At 38.9% G+C, this 13,310-nt stretch overlaps 1 protein-coding gene across 1 annotated transcript in view; it reads right to left on the reverse strand.

The window, feature by feature from the left end:
* Nucleotides 1–13,252, reverse strand: part of Rbm33 (RNA binding motif protein 33) — a 98,184-nt gene extending 84,932 nt beyond the window's left edge. Inside the window, exon 1 of the mRNA XM_048785398.1 lies at nt 12,371–13,252. Coding sequence (XP_048641355.1) covers nt 12,371–12,392 — 22 coding nt within the window. The 5' untranslated portion in view covers nt 12,393–13,252. The remainder of the gene's footprint in view (nt 1–12,370) is intronic.
* Between the last annotated feature and the right edge of the window lie 58 nt (nt 13,253–13,310).

The raw sequence follows: 13,310 nt of genomic DNA on the forward strand, positions 1-13,310 counted from the left end.
CTTAATGAAGACTGTTGTCCCTTCTTTAGTGACTTCCCTAAGCATTTTTGCAAATACTATTATATTCCTTCTTGAATATTGCCACTGCAGTCTCTGTTCTGTTACCTCCCTAATCGCCCAGTGATCTGACAGATTTTCTTAAATGCTTCAATCCAATAAGAAAAGGAAAACTGGGCTGGGGATGTGGCTCACGCGGTAGCGCGCTCGCCTGGCATGCGTGTGGCCCGAGTTCGATCCTCAACACCACATACAGGCAGAGATGTTGTGTCCGCCAAAAACTAAAAAATAAATAATAAAATTCTCTCTCTCTCTCTTTCTCTCTCTCTCTAAAAAAAAAAAAAGGAAAACTGACGAGTGCTGCAGGGCAAAGTGACTCGGTGGAGGAAGGCTGAAGTACAAGGGCCTCTGTGCCAGTCCAACAGGGACCAATATGAACCAAAGAACACAGTGCCAATCCTTGAAGTTAAGATTCCTACTGTCCACCCCGGGACCGGCAGGTATACCAGGACTGTGGGCTGCTGTCCCCCTGGCTGCAGGCCACAGGTGTGGATACTGGGGGAGAGTAGCCACCCCAAGAAACATCAAAACTCACAGGCATTAACCAGCCTCATTTACCATTCTCCAGGTGCCCCTTGGATGCAGCAACTGTTCAGCCCAACTCTAGATTACAAACAGGCACTTCCAACAGTTCCTGTTACAGTTCCTGTTAGCTCATATTTATTTCACTGGAGGGACAATTCCTCATAATTTCTACCCTACTATCTCTGCATCGCCACAGATAACAGAGTAAATAAAACAACAACAACAATGGCCTAACTACACACTGTGAACCAGGGTTTTAGTCTTTTTTTCCCCCCACTGTAATGAAAGGACCCAAGCAGAACAACTGTGGAAGAGGAAAGGTTTATTTAGGGGCTCACAGTTTCAAAGGTCTCAATCTATAGACGACAAGCTCTATTGCTCAGGGCTTGAGGTGAGGCAGGACATCATGGCAGAGGGAACCAGCTCACATGAGATCAGGAAGCAGAGAGATCTCCACTTGCCAGATACAAATGCATACCCCAAAGCCAGGCCAACATGCCCACCTCCTCCAGCCACACCCACCACTTCAGTTACCATTCAGTTAATCCTTATCAGGGGATGAATTCACTAATTGGGTTAAGACTCTCACAACCCAATCATTTCTCCTCTGAACCTTCTTGCACTGTCTCACACGTAAGTTTCTGGGGGATACCTCACATCCAAACCATAACAACTAGAGACCCACTTTAGACCCCAATACACTAACAGGTTGCAACATAAAGAATGGAAAAAGATATTCAATGCAAACAACAAGAGAGCTAAGGTGGTTTTACTACTAACACATGGAATAGATCTTAAGTTCAAAAGTGTTCATTAAACAAAAGATATTATGTGCTGACAAAAACATCGACTCACCAAGAGATACAAAAATTATAAACACATATGCACCACAATATATGCAGCAAACATTGATAAAAACGAAGAGAAATAATTCTTCACTAACAGAATTCTACACTCATAGAAGACCTAGACAGAAAACCAGTAAGCAAGAAGAGAACTGAGCAATACTTTAAGTCCACAGATCTAACACCCCCTACAAAACACCTGAAAACAACACAGAACATACCTTCTCCAATGCACATGGATCACTGCCTGGATATATGTGAGGACCTAAAAGCATTCTCAATGAAGTTTAAAAAAGATCAGAATCACACAAAATACCTTCTCTGACTACAATATAACTAGAAAGGAAAACTGGAAAATTCACTAACATATGGAAATTAAACTACATACACAACCAACAGATCTAAGAAATTACTGGGGAAACGAAAATGAGATGAACAAACACAAAATCACAACCCACGAGAACATATGAGATGCAGAGAAAGTAGTACTCAGAGGGTAATTCAGGACTGAATCACCTCTATCAACAAAGAACATCAACTACCCACCCTACTTCACCCTTTGAGGCACTACAAAACGCAGAACAAAATAAACCAAAAACCAACAGAAAGAAGTAAATAAAAGAGCAGACACAAATTAAACAAACTAGAAAAAATCCTTCCAAAACTAGACTACTAGCCCTCATGAACATACATGCAAAACTTCTTTTAAATTTAGCACCTACCACCAAAAAAAGAAAAATTATCAACTAGACTCCAACAATAAATTACACGTACAATTTACATAATGAGCACAGGGCTTTATCCAGCACTGCAGGCTGACTTGACACTCCAAAGTCAGTCTGAAAACAAAAACAGCTGATGCAACAGCACGTTGACAAGCGAACAACCCATCCTTACCCTCATTATGAAGGAAGTATTCATGAAACATCTGCATAGCTCCAGCAGCACAGTGGACATGCAACCTCTCCAATGCATTCCCCCTGGGGTAGGTGCAGAGCAACTTTTCATGTTGTCCTGGCCTGCCACTCCCCAGGAGCACCTGAGTAATAAAATGTACAAACCCTCTCTGCTGATTCCTCCAAGTTCTTTCTTTGGGACCAGTAAACAATAATCTGGGATGTGTGCAGACCCAGGGTTGAACACTGTTGAAATGTCGCTTCACCCCTAATTGACCTACAGGTTCAATGTAATCTTAATCAAAATCCCAGCAGCTTTTTTTGTAGAAACAGAAACATGATTCTAAAACTCATATAGAAAAGCAAAGCACCTAGAATCCTCAACACAACTGTGAATAAAGGACATGTTGGAAAGCTAACATTATCTGCTGTTTAAGAAATTCAAAGCTATAATAATAAAATCTGTAGTATTCATGTATATATAGTCAAATCGATCAATGAAACAGAATAGCCTTCCACAAATACTTCCACACATATATGGACAACTGATATTTTACTAAGATGGGAAGGATAGCCTTTACAGCAAAAGGTGCAGGAGTAACTGGAGAACCATCTATACAACAACAACAACAACAAAAATCAGGAAGCTAAATTCATACTTTGTAAAGAAGATAAGTTCCTGGGATAGGCAAAGATATGTGTGACAGTGAAACAAAAATCAATGAAAGAACAAAATGATAAGCTAGATATCAAAATTTGAATTCTATTCTCCAAAGACACCATCAAGAAAACGAAAACAAGCCAGATTAAGAGACAATCTTTGTGAAGTACTACACAGCATTTTCCTGGCTTTTGTGTATCCCAGTGAATTAAGTAACCTGAGTTCACCAAGCAAAAGCACGCATAGCCTGGGTACCTCATCAGTGATTGGAATCTTTAGTGGGAGCAGTCTGGTAGAGCTGAGCCATTAACCTGTGGGACCTGCCCTAACCCTGGAGTATCAGAACTTAAGGGAATTGTTGGTGTTGCCGAACGATCGTTTAATCCAGTACAGTCAGCAAGCCAAACTGTCTGTTGATATTAAAAAAGATGAAGCCAGGCACAGAGGTACAAGCCTACCATTCCAGCCACTAGAGAGGACAACTGATATTTTACTGAAGCAGGAGAATTGCAAGTTCAAGGCCAGCCTCACCAACTTAGTGAGACCCTGTCTTAAAATAAAAAGTAAAAGATTGGTAATGTGGCTCAGTGATGAAGCACCCCTGGTTCAGTGCCTAATACTACCACCCCCCAGCCCCCCAAAAAGAAAAGATGAATGAGTAAGGTACAGCATCATCTCAGAATGTGAATGTGTCCACCAACTCACAAGTACCCTGGTTTAGAGGTTTCATGGGGGTCTCATCACAAAAGCATGACTGTGAAACCACTGACAATGATGTGCTCCAGTCCTCTTCCCTGCTGGGACTGTGGAAATCCTAACCCTTTAAACACAAGGCTGGTTATTCTGACAACTAGCCCTCATCCTGAAGCCACCTAGGGCTCCCCTCCAGTCCAATCTTCAGTATTGAAGAGAGAGTAAATTCCAAGGGTTTGGGAGATCTATGCCAGGAACTAGGAACAAAGACCCAATATTTACTTTTTAATCCCACTAATGTTCCTCAAAGAGTTCTGTTCCACTCAGCTAGATCTTTCTATATCAGTAGCAGAATACTTTCAAGGGCCAAAGGTGGAAGCAACTCAAGGGTCTAGCAACAGAAAAAGAGATAAATAAAAAGTGCTATCTATATACAATGGAATATTGCTTAACCTACAAAAAGGAAGGAAATTCTGTTGGGTGCAGTGGCGGATGCCTGTAATCCCAGTGGCTCCAGAGGCTAAGACAGGAGGATTCCAAGTTCAAAGCCAGCCTCAGCAACTTAGTGAGGCCCTCAGCAACTTATAAGACCCTGTCTCAAAATAAAAAATAAAGAGGGCTGGGATATGTGGCTCAGTGGTTACACAGCCCTAGGTTCAATCCCTGACATACATACATACACACACACACACACACACACACACACACACGGGAAATTCTGACACTGCTACACTCAAACCTTGAAGACATTATACTCAGTGAAATAATGGCTCAAAGTCCCAAGAAGCAAACTAAGAATCCTGTAAGACAGATTTTATTCTTATATTCTTGCCAGTCATTTCTCTTCTGTTCTTTAGAGACAGCATAGACAAATCCTCATTAAAGTTTCAGTTTATATCATTCACCACAGTTTACACCAGCCATGCTAAGCAGAACCAAGGGAAGAAAACATGCTCTGCATTAGTCCAGAATTTGAAAAGAACACATTCCTGAAGGTCAAGGAAGGATTAACTCAGCAAAACAAAAGTGGTCAATGCCTCCTAGTCTGAAGAATCTCCCTCTAAGTATAAAGCTTGTACTGAACATTCTGCTTTAACACAGGAGTCGGTTTTCCTCATCAGCAAGATTAAAACATCTGCTGGCACCTATACAATCTTTTTACATGCAGCATTTTCTATCTATAGTGAACAAAACCTTTAATTATAATTCTCATTATTTCACCCTCTTTTCCAGAAACTCAGACTTGGATTAGAAATGTTACAGCAAGTTAGCCTGCAACAGGCTTCTAGCAACTGTCTCAATTGTCTAAGGATTGGCAACCATGAGTTAAGTATGGCCTGCCTCATACTTTTGTCCAAATTTAGTCACTGCCCATTTACACAAATAAATATTTAATGGAATACAACCAAGGCACTTCAATCACATATTGTCCATGGCCATTTTCAAGCTACAAAGGCAAAGTTAAATAACAAACACCATGTACCCTGCAAGCTTAAAATACTTACTATGTGGCCTCTCCAGAAAAAGGTGGTGAACCTCTGTATTCCCTACTCTGTCCAAAAGAGCACTCATGTATAATAAGCTTCTATTCTGAATAGCTAATAGTCAAAATGCCTTATTTTATAGATAAGGATAGCCAGATCTGTCATTTAAACAATAACCAGAAAGTCAGGTAACATTCAGTAACTTTCAAACTGAACGTATTAGCCCTCCAGTATAACAATTAACTTCTGAGCAACCAAATTTTTCAGAAAACTCCTGCATCATATTGCCTTAGTATATACTCATTGTTATCTTCCAGATGTAAGACAAGACTCCGCCTCCCACTGTGGAGGCCACAGAAGCTCCTATCACCCTGGGAAGTCAGGAGGAAAACAGTGGCTCAGCCAATGGGATGTTCCTAGACTCCAAAGGAACTGACACTCTATTTCTTTTTCCAAGAACCTAGACCATCTTTTTTAAAAGTAGAACCTTGTATACTGATATAGCCAGATCTGTCATTTAAATGTCACTGCTAAATTGGTAACGTTTAAGAGAAGAAATTTCAAAGAAAAGGAATTGTTGTAAAACTTCCCAGGAAGAGAAAAAGAAAAAGGTCACATGAATACTATGAGGAATCAGAATGTCTCCAGTCTTCTCAAAAACAGAACAGGAAATCTAAAACACAATGCAGCAACACCACTGAAAATGTAAGAAAAATGAATTCAAATCTAGAATTCTGAGCCCACCCAAGTGTAGAAAGCTAAAAATCTGTTCCAACATGAGTCTCAAAAAATTTACCTTCAGGCTGGGGATATAGCTAAGTCAGTAAACTGCTTGCCTTTCAAGCACAAGGCCCTGGGTTCAATCCCCAGCAACACACACACACACACACACACAAAAAAAAAAAAAAAAAAAAAAAAAAAAAAAAACACCACTCTTAGGAAAGCATAGCATTAACTGTATTAATTCAAAAGTATTAAAAATTTTTTTCTGAGAAAGTTTAAATTCTCAAAATTAACCTTGGGATTTTAAAAAAGCTAAACAGATGGACAATGATAAAGACATTTTAAAAACTTTAAAAAGAACCAGACCCAAAATGATTTTGCAAACACAAGTTCTTTCAACATTAAGGAAAAAAAAAAAAATCACACTGTCCCAGGAAACTTCATAATCCACTCCAGGAAAGCAACACATACAAACAAGGAGGGCACAGGTATGCCCACAACCGCAAAGGAAGAAACATACACAAACCAGAACAACACATGCACACTTAAAAGTGCAAAGAAGAAAGGTACCCAGATCAGAGAGCACAAGATATGCTCAGGAATGAAAAGGAAGAAAACTATAAGCCAATCTCTCTTGCAATCACAGACAAACCCTAAAACAAAATGCAACAATATGTTAAAAAAGAACAAAACATACAGATCAAGATTTTGAGCCCAAGAATATATGGCTGGTTCAACATTAGAAATCTATCAACACATTACATTAAGGGATAAAGAAGGGAGATTATCACCTCAATAGAAGCAAAGAAAGCATTTGATTAAAATGGCAATGCAAAAAAGAACTCTTAGCTAAAAAAACAAGAACCACCATAAGCCTACCGCAAAAGCCATACACAATGATAAAACCTGTAAAGAACATTTACTACACTCAGAAAATAAACACTAAGAACAGGATGTCTGTAATAACCCATTACATTCAACATGACAGTGGAGGGCTTGTCAATGAATGATTCCAGGTTAAGTACAGAAAAGGAAATGAGATATAAATATTAGAACCAAGAGCTTGCATAAATTTTAAAATACCAAACATAAAACAAGATGCCAGTCAGGTGCAGTGGCACACAACTGTAATCCCAGAGATTCTGAAGGTTTAGGCAGGAGGATCACAAGTTCAAGGCCAATCTGGACAACATACTGAGACCCTATCTCAAAAAATTAAATAAAAAGAGCTGGGGATTGGCTCAGTATTAGAGCACCCTAGGTTCAATCCCCAGTATTACACAAAAACAAGCAAAAATTCAAGATGCCAACAAGATAGTTATATATGATTCAATTACCAAAAAGTAAGAAGAAAACTTTTCTACAAATTTGAGTACGTAACAGGATTATAAAAACCATATCATATACAATGATTATACCACAAAATATTAGAAATTTTAAAAAAGAAATGTGAAAAACTACACAAGGTGAATTATAATAATTTGCATCTCAAGGGCAGGGATCTTGCCTGGCTTGTTTAGGAACACATCCATCCTATGCCTTAGGTCAGTGCCTGGCCCCAATAAGTCCTCAGTGAATATCTAGTGAATGACTAAATGACAAAAAAAGAGCCTGAACAATACATTCTTGTTGCTGATGGAAGATTCCAGACTAAAAATATCCATTTTTCCCAAATTACATTAATAGATACAATACAATCCCAAAACTTTTCCAGTACAATCCTTTATAGAAAATTCTGATTGGTGTTTCTGAAGATCCTTTTAAACTATATATGGGAATCTATTGTTATGAAAGCAGAAAAGAATACAATAAATCATGTTAGAACTACAGAAGGCCTAAATTCGCACGACCCCAAAAATAAAACTCCATGTAGATTAAAAGCTAAAAATAGGGCTGGAGTTGTGGCTCATTAGTACAGCACTTGCCTAGCATGTGTGTGACACTGGGTTTGATTCTCAGTACCATATATAAAATAAAATAAATAAAATGAAGGTCCATTAACAACTAAAAAATATACATTAAATTTAAAAAAAACTAAACAAAAAAGCACTGGAGCATAAAATGTTTTTTAAAAGCATAGAGAAATTCTTGGCATGAGGAAGACTATCAAAAAAAGTGATAAAAGCAACGGATACATTTTATAAGGTACAAATCTTAAAACATCCACACAGTAAAGTTTAAAACAAGGTCACAGTACAAGAACCAAAAAAGTTAATAACCCTAACATAACAATTTTTTTTAAATGAGGAAGACACTTACTGCCCAGTGTTTAAAAAGCAGACCAAGTGCATGGACCAGCAATTCACAGGAAAAAAAAAGTAAAAATAATATATGAAAAGATGCATAATTATACTAGAAGATAGGAAATTATAACATTGAGACTATGTTTCCATGTAAATGAGCAAAATAAAGATTCTAAGAAAAGGAAAGGAAAAAGAAGTATTTTCACTGCTGATGGGAGGATAATGTGGTAACTTTTTTGAGATCACGAAAGCAGCTATCAAAACTCAATTCTCGAGGTATCTATCCTCCACAAATATTTGCACAGACACACCCAAGATATGTCTACAGATGTCTCCTATGGAACTATCTACCACCGTGAAAAAGCAGAATAAACTGAAATGCTCACAAGAAAATGGTTCAACAGCAAGTGGGTCCACATATCCCTCAACCCCGACATAGGAAGATCCCCAGGACCCACTCTCAAATGAACAAGTGGAACAGCAGAATAAAACATGATTCTCGTCCTAGTATTAAAGGCCACACTCTACTGTATGCGTACAACTACACACACACTAAAAAAGGTGTTGGGAGAGTCCTTCCAAACTGTATTATAAAGAGTGGATATTTTCACTTCTGAAAAACTGTACGTTCATTATAAATCTCTTACGAGAATGTGACATGACCCAAAATGGTAAAAGAGAATCTGTTCCAAATCCATTCCTTCACTGAAGCAACATTATAAACTGGCAAAAATTTCAGAATCAACTGTTTGGGAACTTTAGGATCTCATAGGAAATTTGCAAGAGCCCATGGGGGTCAGCGTGGGAAGTGGCTGCAAAGCTGCAGGAAGGGATGGCTATGGCATGTCTCCTCACCTGTCTAGCATCCCCACCCCCAGGTCAGAGGCAGCAGCAGGGAGTACAGGCAGTTTGGCAATGGTAACAGGGCAGGAAGGACCTGTCCCCCAAAACTGTGACTGATCTGGGACTTGTCTATCAGTTCCCTGAGGAGTCCACTAAGAGGCCAGCCTTTGTTTTGAACCCTCTGAACTCTCTTAGGCTAAAGCAGCTCCCCCCGCCCCAGCGCCTCCAAAGTGTTTGTCAAAAACATTCAAAGGGGGTTGGGGTTGTTACTCAGTGGTAGAGTGCTTACCTAGCACATGTGAGGCCCTGGGTTCCATCCTCAGAACCACATAAAGAAAAATAAATAAAATGAAGGCACTGCATCCATCTACAACTACAAAGGAAAATTTTTTTAAAAGTGGAGCTAACCTATATATTAAAAGAAAAAAAAGCATTTTAAGACATTACCTAAAGTCACCTGGGGCAAAGGGTTGTGGACATGGCAAGCAACATACTAACGAAAAAGCCTGGGGAAAAAGAGGGTAGGGAGGAAAAAAACACTAGGGGCTGTGGGCTTTGAAGGGCTCCCAAACTGTGTGGAATTTAGAACACCATACACATGCTTAGGGTTGGACAGCTCTTGAGAGGACCCATGATTTGTCCATCCGGCTGCTATTTGGCTCTGGGTAGGCAGAAGGTGAAGGCTAATGTAGTTACAGATGGCCTGGATGAGCAATGAAGAAGCGCCTCAGCTACAGTCAATCCACACGCATGGAGGGAGGATGCTTTTTCTTTCTTTCTTTCTTTTTTTTTTTTTTAATATTTGTAGATTCAGGCACTTAAGGAAATCTGTCAGATCACTTGCTATTAGTAAGCACTGAGATAACAAAAGGAGGGACTTCAGTGACCACACAGAATAAGGAACACAGTCTCCACAAAATTAGTTTGGAAAAGTTATTTTAAAACCAGACAAATGAAATCCACAACAGCAATGACAAACTCAGAGGACAGAGGATATTCTAAAAATTTTTAAAATTATCACATTATACAAAGTGTCCAAGTGTCAATCCCAAAATTGAGGTATGTTAAGTACTGAACTAATACAGTCTGAGGAGCTGGAAGAAAAAGTGAAAAAAATAAAGAGCCTAAGGAAGGGTGCTACCCCCAACAGTACCAACATATGCATTACAGGAGTGCCAAAAGGAGAAGACAAAGTAGTAGAATGAAGACTCAAAGAAATAGTGGCCAAAATAATGGCCAAATGTAATGGAAGATATGAGTCTACACATCAAAGAATCTCAATGAACTCCAAGCAAGATAAATTTAAAGAGATGCATACATACATTACAATCAAATATATAACCAAAGCCAAAGGGGATTGAAAGCATAAAGACAAAAGCAATTATTGGTCAAATACAAGGGTTCTTCAATAAGATAAAAGTCAGTATCTCATCAGAAAGCAGAGACCAGAAGGTAGTGAGATGAAATATTTAAAATACTAAAAGGATAAAAAGGACAACCAAGAATTCTATATTTGACAACTATCCTTCCAAAATTCTACTTCCAGATAAATAAAACCTGAAGAAGTCTGTCACTAATAGACCTGTCCCACAAGAAATGCTAAAAGGAGTAATGGCTAAAATGAAAGTAAGGCTATTATTCTTTTCTCCACTCCCCAAGTTCCTTTGGTTTAAGCTAAGTTGAATTCAGTGTGAACGGAGTTAGTGTACACACATACACACACACATGTACACACACACACACCAGTAACTATGGACCTATCTCCTTCATCAGCACCATTAGAGATTAACATGCTTTACACTTTCTATCCAGTAAATTTTCTCTGATGCAGCACTAAAATTCATTTCATGTTAACAATTTCAAGGAAAAACCTTTTGCCCTGTGCTGCATTCTTCCCCACCTTTTTACCTGGAGATCACAGAACTTTCCTGGACTAGCTTCCTCTGGACTAAGTTAAGACAACTGTATTAGCATCTACACTGATCTGTTGTTTATTCTTGCTCTAAAATTTTGCAAGCCTAGGATTTGTTTAAAATACAGGAAAGTACAGGAATGGAAAGATGAATACAGATGGGACTAATTCATGATGGTTCAACTTAACAATTTTTGACTTCACAAATGTGCACTGTGTTGAAACCATATTTTAAACTCTGGTCTTTTCCCAGGCTAGAAATACGCAATTTAATCATATTTTCTCTCTCTGCCCAATTAAAGATTAATTAAGTGTTCTGAGCACATTTAAGATAAGTTAGGCTAAGCTGCAATGTTTGGTTTTTTAGTTGTATTAAATGCATTTTCAACAAGGCATCTTCACTGTAGAACAAGTTTATCAGGACATAATCTATAGTAAGTAAAGGAACATCTACTACATGTTGATAAATGTTAAAACTGTGTGGCGGATATACAGTTTCATTATTCTTTCTACTAATGTGTATGCCTGAAAAATTCTAATAAAAGTTTTCCTTTATTAGATTTATCTAGGAAACAAAATTACAAACACTGATTTCCATTTTTATCTAATCTATAAAAAGTAGACTATATAAAACTCAAAAATGCTGTTGTAAAATTTTAAGTAAAATAATGCACTCACTCCTAAAGTAGTTTACTTACGAACCATAAATCATTAAAAAAACATTGGGAGGGGAGTTAAGATTTACATGCTTATTTCTTGTTATTTTATTTATATACAATAAAATGAGGCACTAGAAAACCTTGAAACTTATTAACTATTTGCTTATAAGTAAATGCCCCCCAAATGCCATGGCTTTTGTTTTCAGTCTCCAATACTATTTTCTTTATTAGCAAGGCCAGCAACCCCATCCTTACCCTCATTATTTGGCTGCAACAACAACTGAGAATTGCATCTAGTCAAGAGTGACCTGCTTTCCAGTAAGAGCCTAAGCAAACATTCCTACATATCTTCATGTTGTGACATCTATTTTGGCTAGCCAGATTCCATTAGTTTCTGGCTGTACTCTGGGTAATTAAGATCAATTTATTCAGCAACATTGATCACTTACTATACAGGAGATCAGTGACTTTCAAACTGACAATCTTGAACATTTAGTGACTGTGAAATTAATTTCAGTCATAACCAGCGTTTTAACACAATAAAAAAGAAAAGAGTGCATGGCACATAGTATGCACCAGTATTGTCCATGATGAAACTTTTTTATTTCATGTTTATCAAGTCACAACATCAATCATATTACTGTGTGAAATACAAAACCAGTGTGCTAGGTAACGTGTAACTGAGGCACTACTAATAGACAATGCAAGTATTTCTAATTAAACAAGATTTGGTAATACAAGATTAAAAAAACTAACAAAAGTTAGGGTATAGTTCTAGATTATTTTTGTTTGTTTCACAAAGAAAACATTTTATTTTTTAATATCTTACTTGTTAAATATCCGCTGAACATATGCAGTGTGCCAGGAACTTGGAATGTTGAGTAGAATGGACCACCTGTCCTCAAGGAGTCTTATAGACTCCTGAAGTAAGAAGACTAAGAACAACCACTAAAGAAAGTGATAAACTGAGTTAAATCTCAGAAGAAAACAAAGGTGCTAGTGAATGAAGAGGAAAGAGGTACCTAGGAAGGAGATGGTCACACTGCAGACATGGCTTCCAGGAGGGAGCCAGAAGCCCACTGGATCAGAAGTCAGCCCCTGCAAGAGTGAGTCCAGGAGAGGTGACTGCAGAGGCAGCAGCTCCTGCTACAGACCTCAGGGGGTGGGGAGATGACAAGCCTGTAGGTGAGGCAGAAGGGACCAAGTGTCACAGAACTCAAATATTGGCAAGGAGTATGGCGTGAGTCTTAACAGCAAAGAAAAACATGGCACCTGTGACAAAATGGAAGAGAAAACTACAAAACTACACTTCTAAAATGGCAGTTCTCAAACTTGATAGCCTCACAGTTGAGAACCCCCAAAGCTTTTGTTTATGGCAGTTACAGCCACTGACAGTTAAAATGCATTAGTTGTCTGCTCAACGCCTTCCCGGGTCCTACCGCCTCTGGGAAACCCCACTGACACCAGTGAAAAGTGCACATGACACTTTAAGCCTTTATAACAAAAGGGGCTTCGATCCAGAAGTTCCCAGGTGACACCAAGAATAACATCAAACACATAAATTTAACCTCAAAGATGCCGAGACAAGTAAACTGCATACATTAGAGAAGGCTAACCCGAAAGCCCCAGCGCTGGTCCGCAGAAAGGCCCTGTCTGAAGAGCACAGTGACAGCCCTGAGCTGTGGGCCAGCAGGCCTGCCCCCTGGGTCAGCACCCGGGCCCCAGTGCGCACGCAGGGCCAGAGCGCGGCCCGGCGGCCCCGGGCGGAC

The sequence above is a fragment of the Marmota marmota genome, unplaced genomic scaffold (genome assembly GCF_001458135.2).
Source record: "Marmota marmota marmota unplaced genomic scaffold, marMar, whole genome shotgun sequence".
In the NCBI taxonomy this organism is placed as follows: Eukaryota; Metazoa; Chordata; class Mammalia; order Rodentia; family Sciuridae; genus Marmota; species Marmota marmota.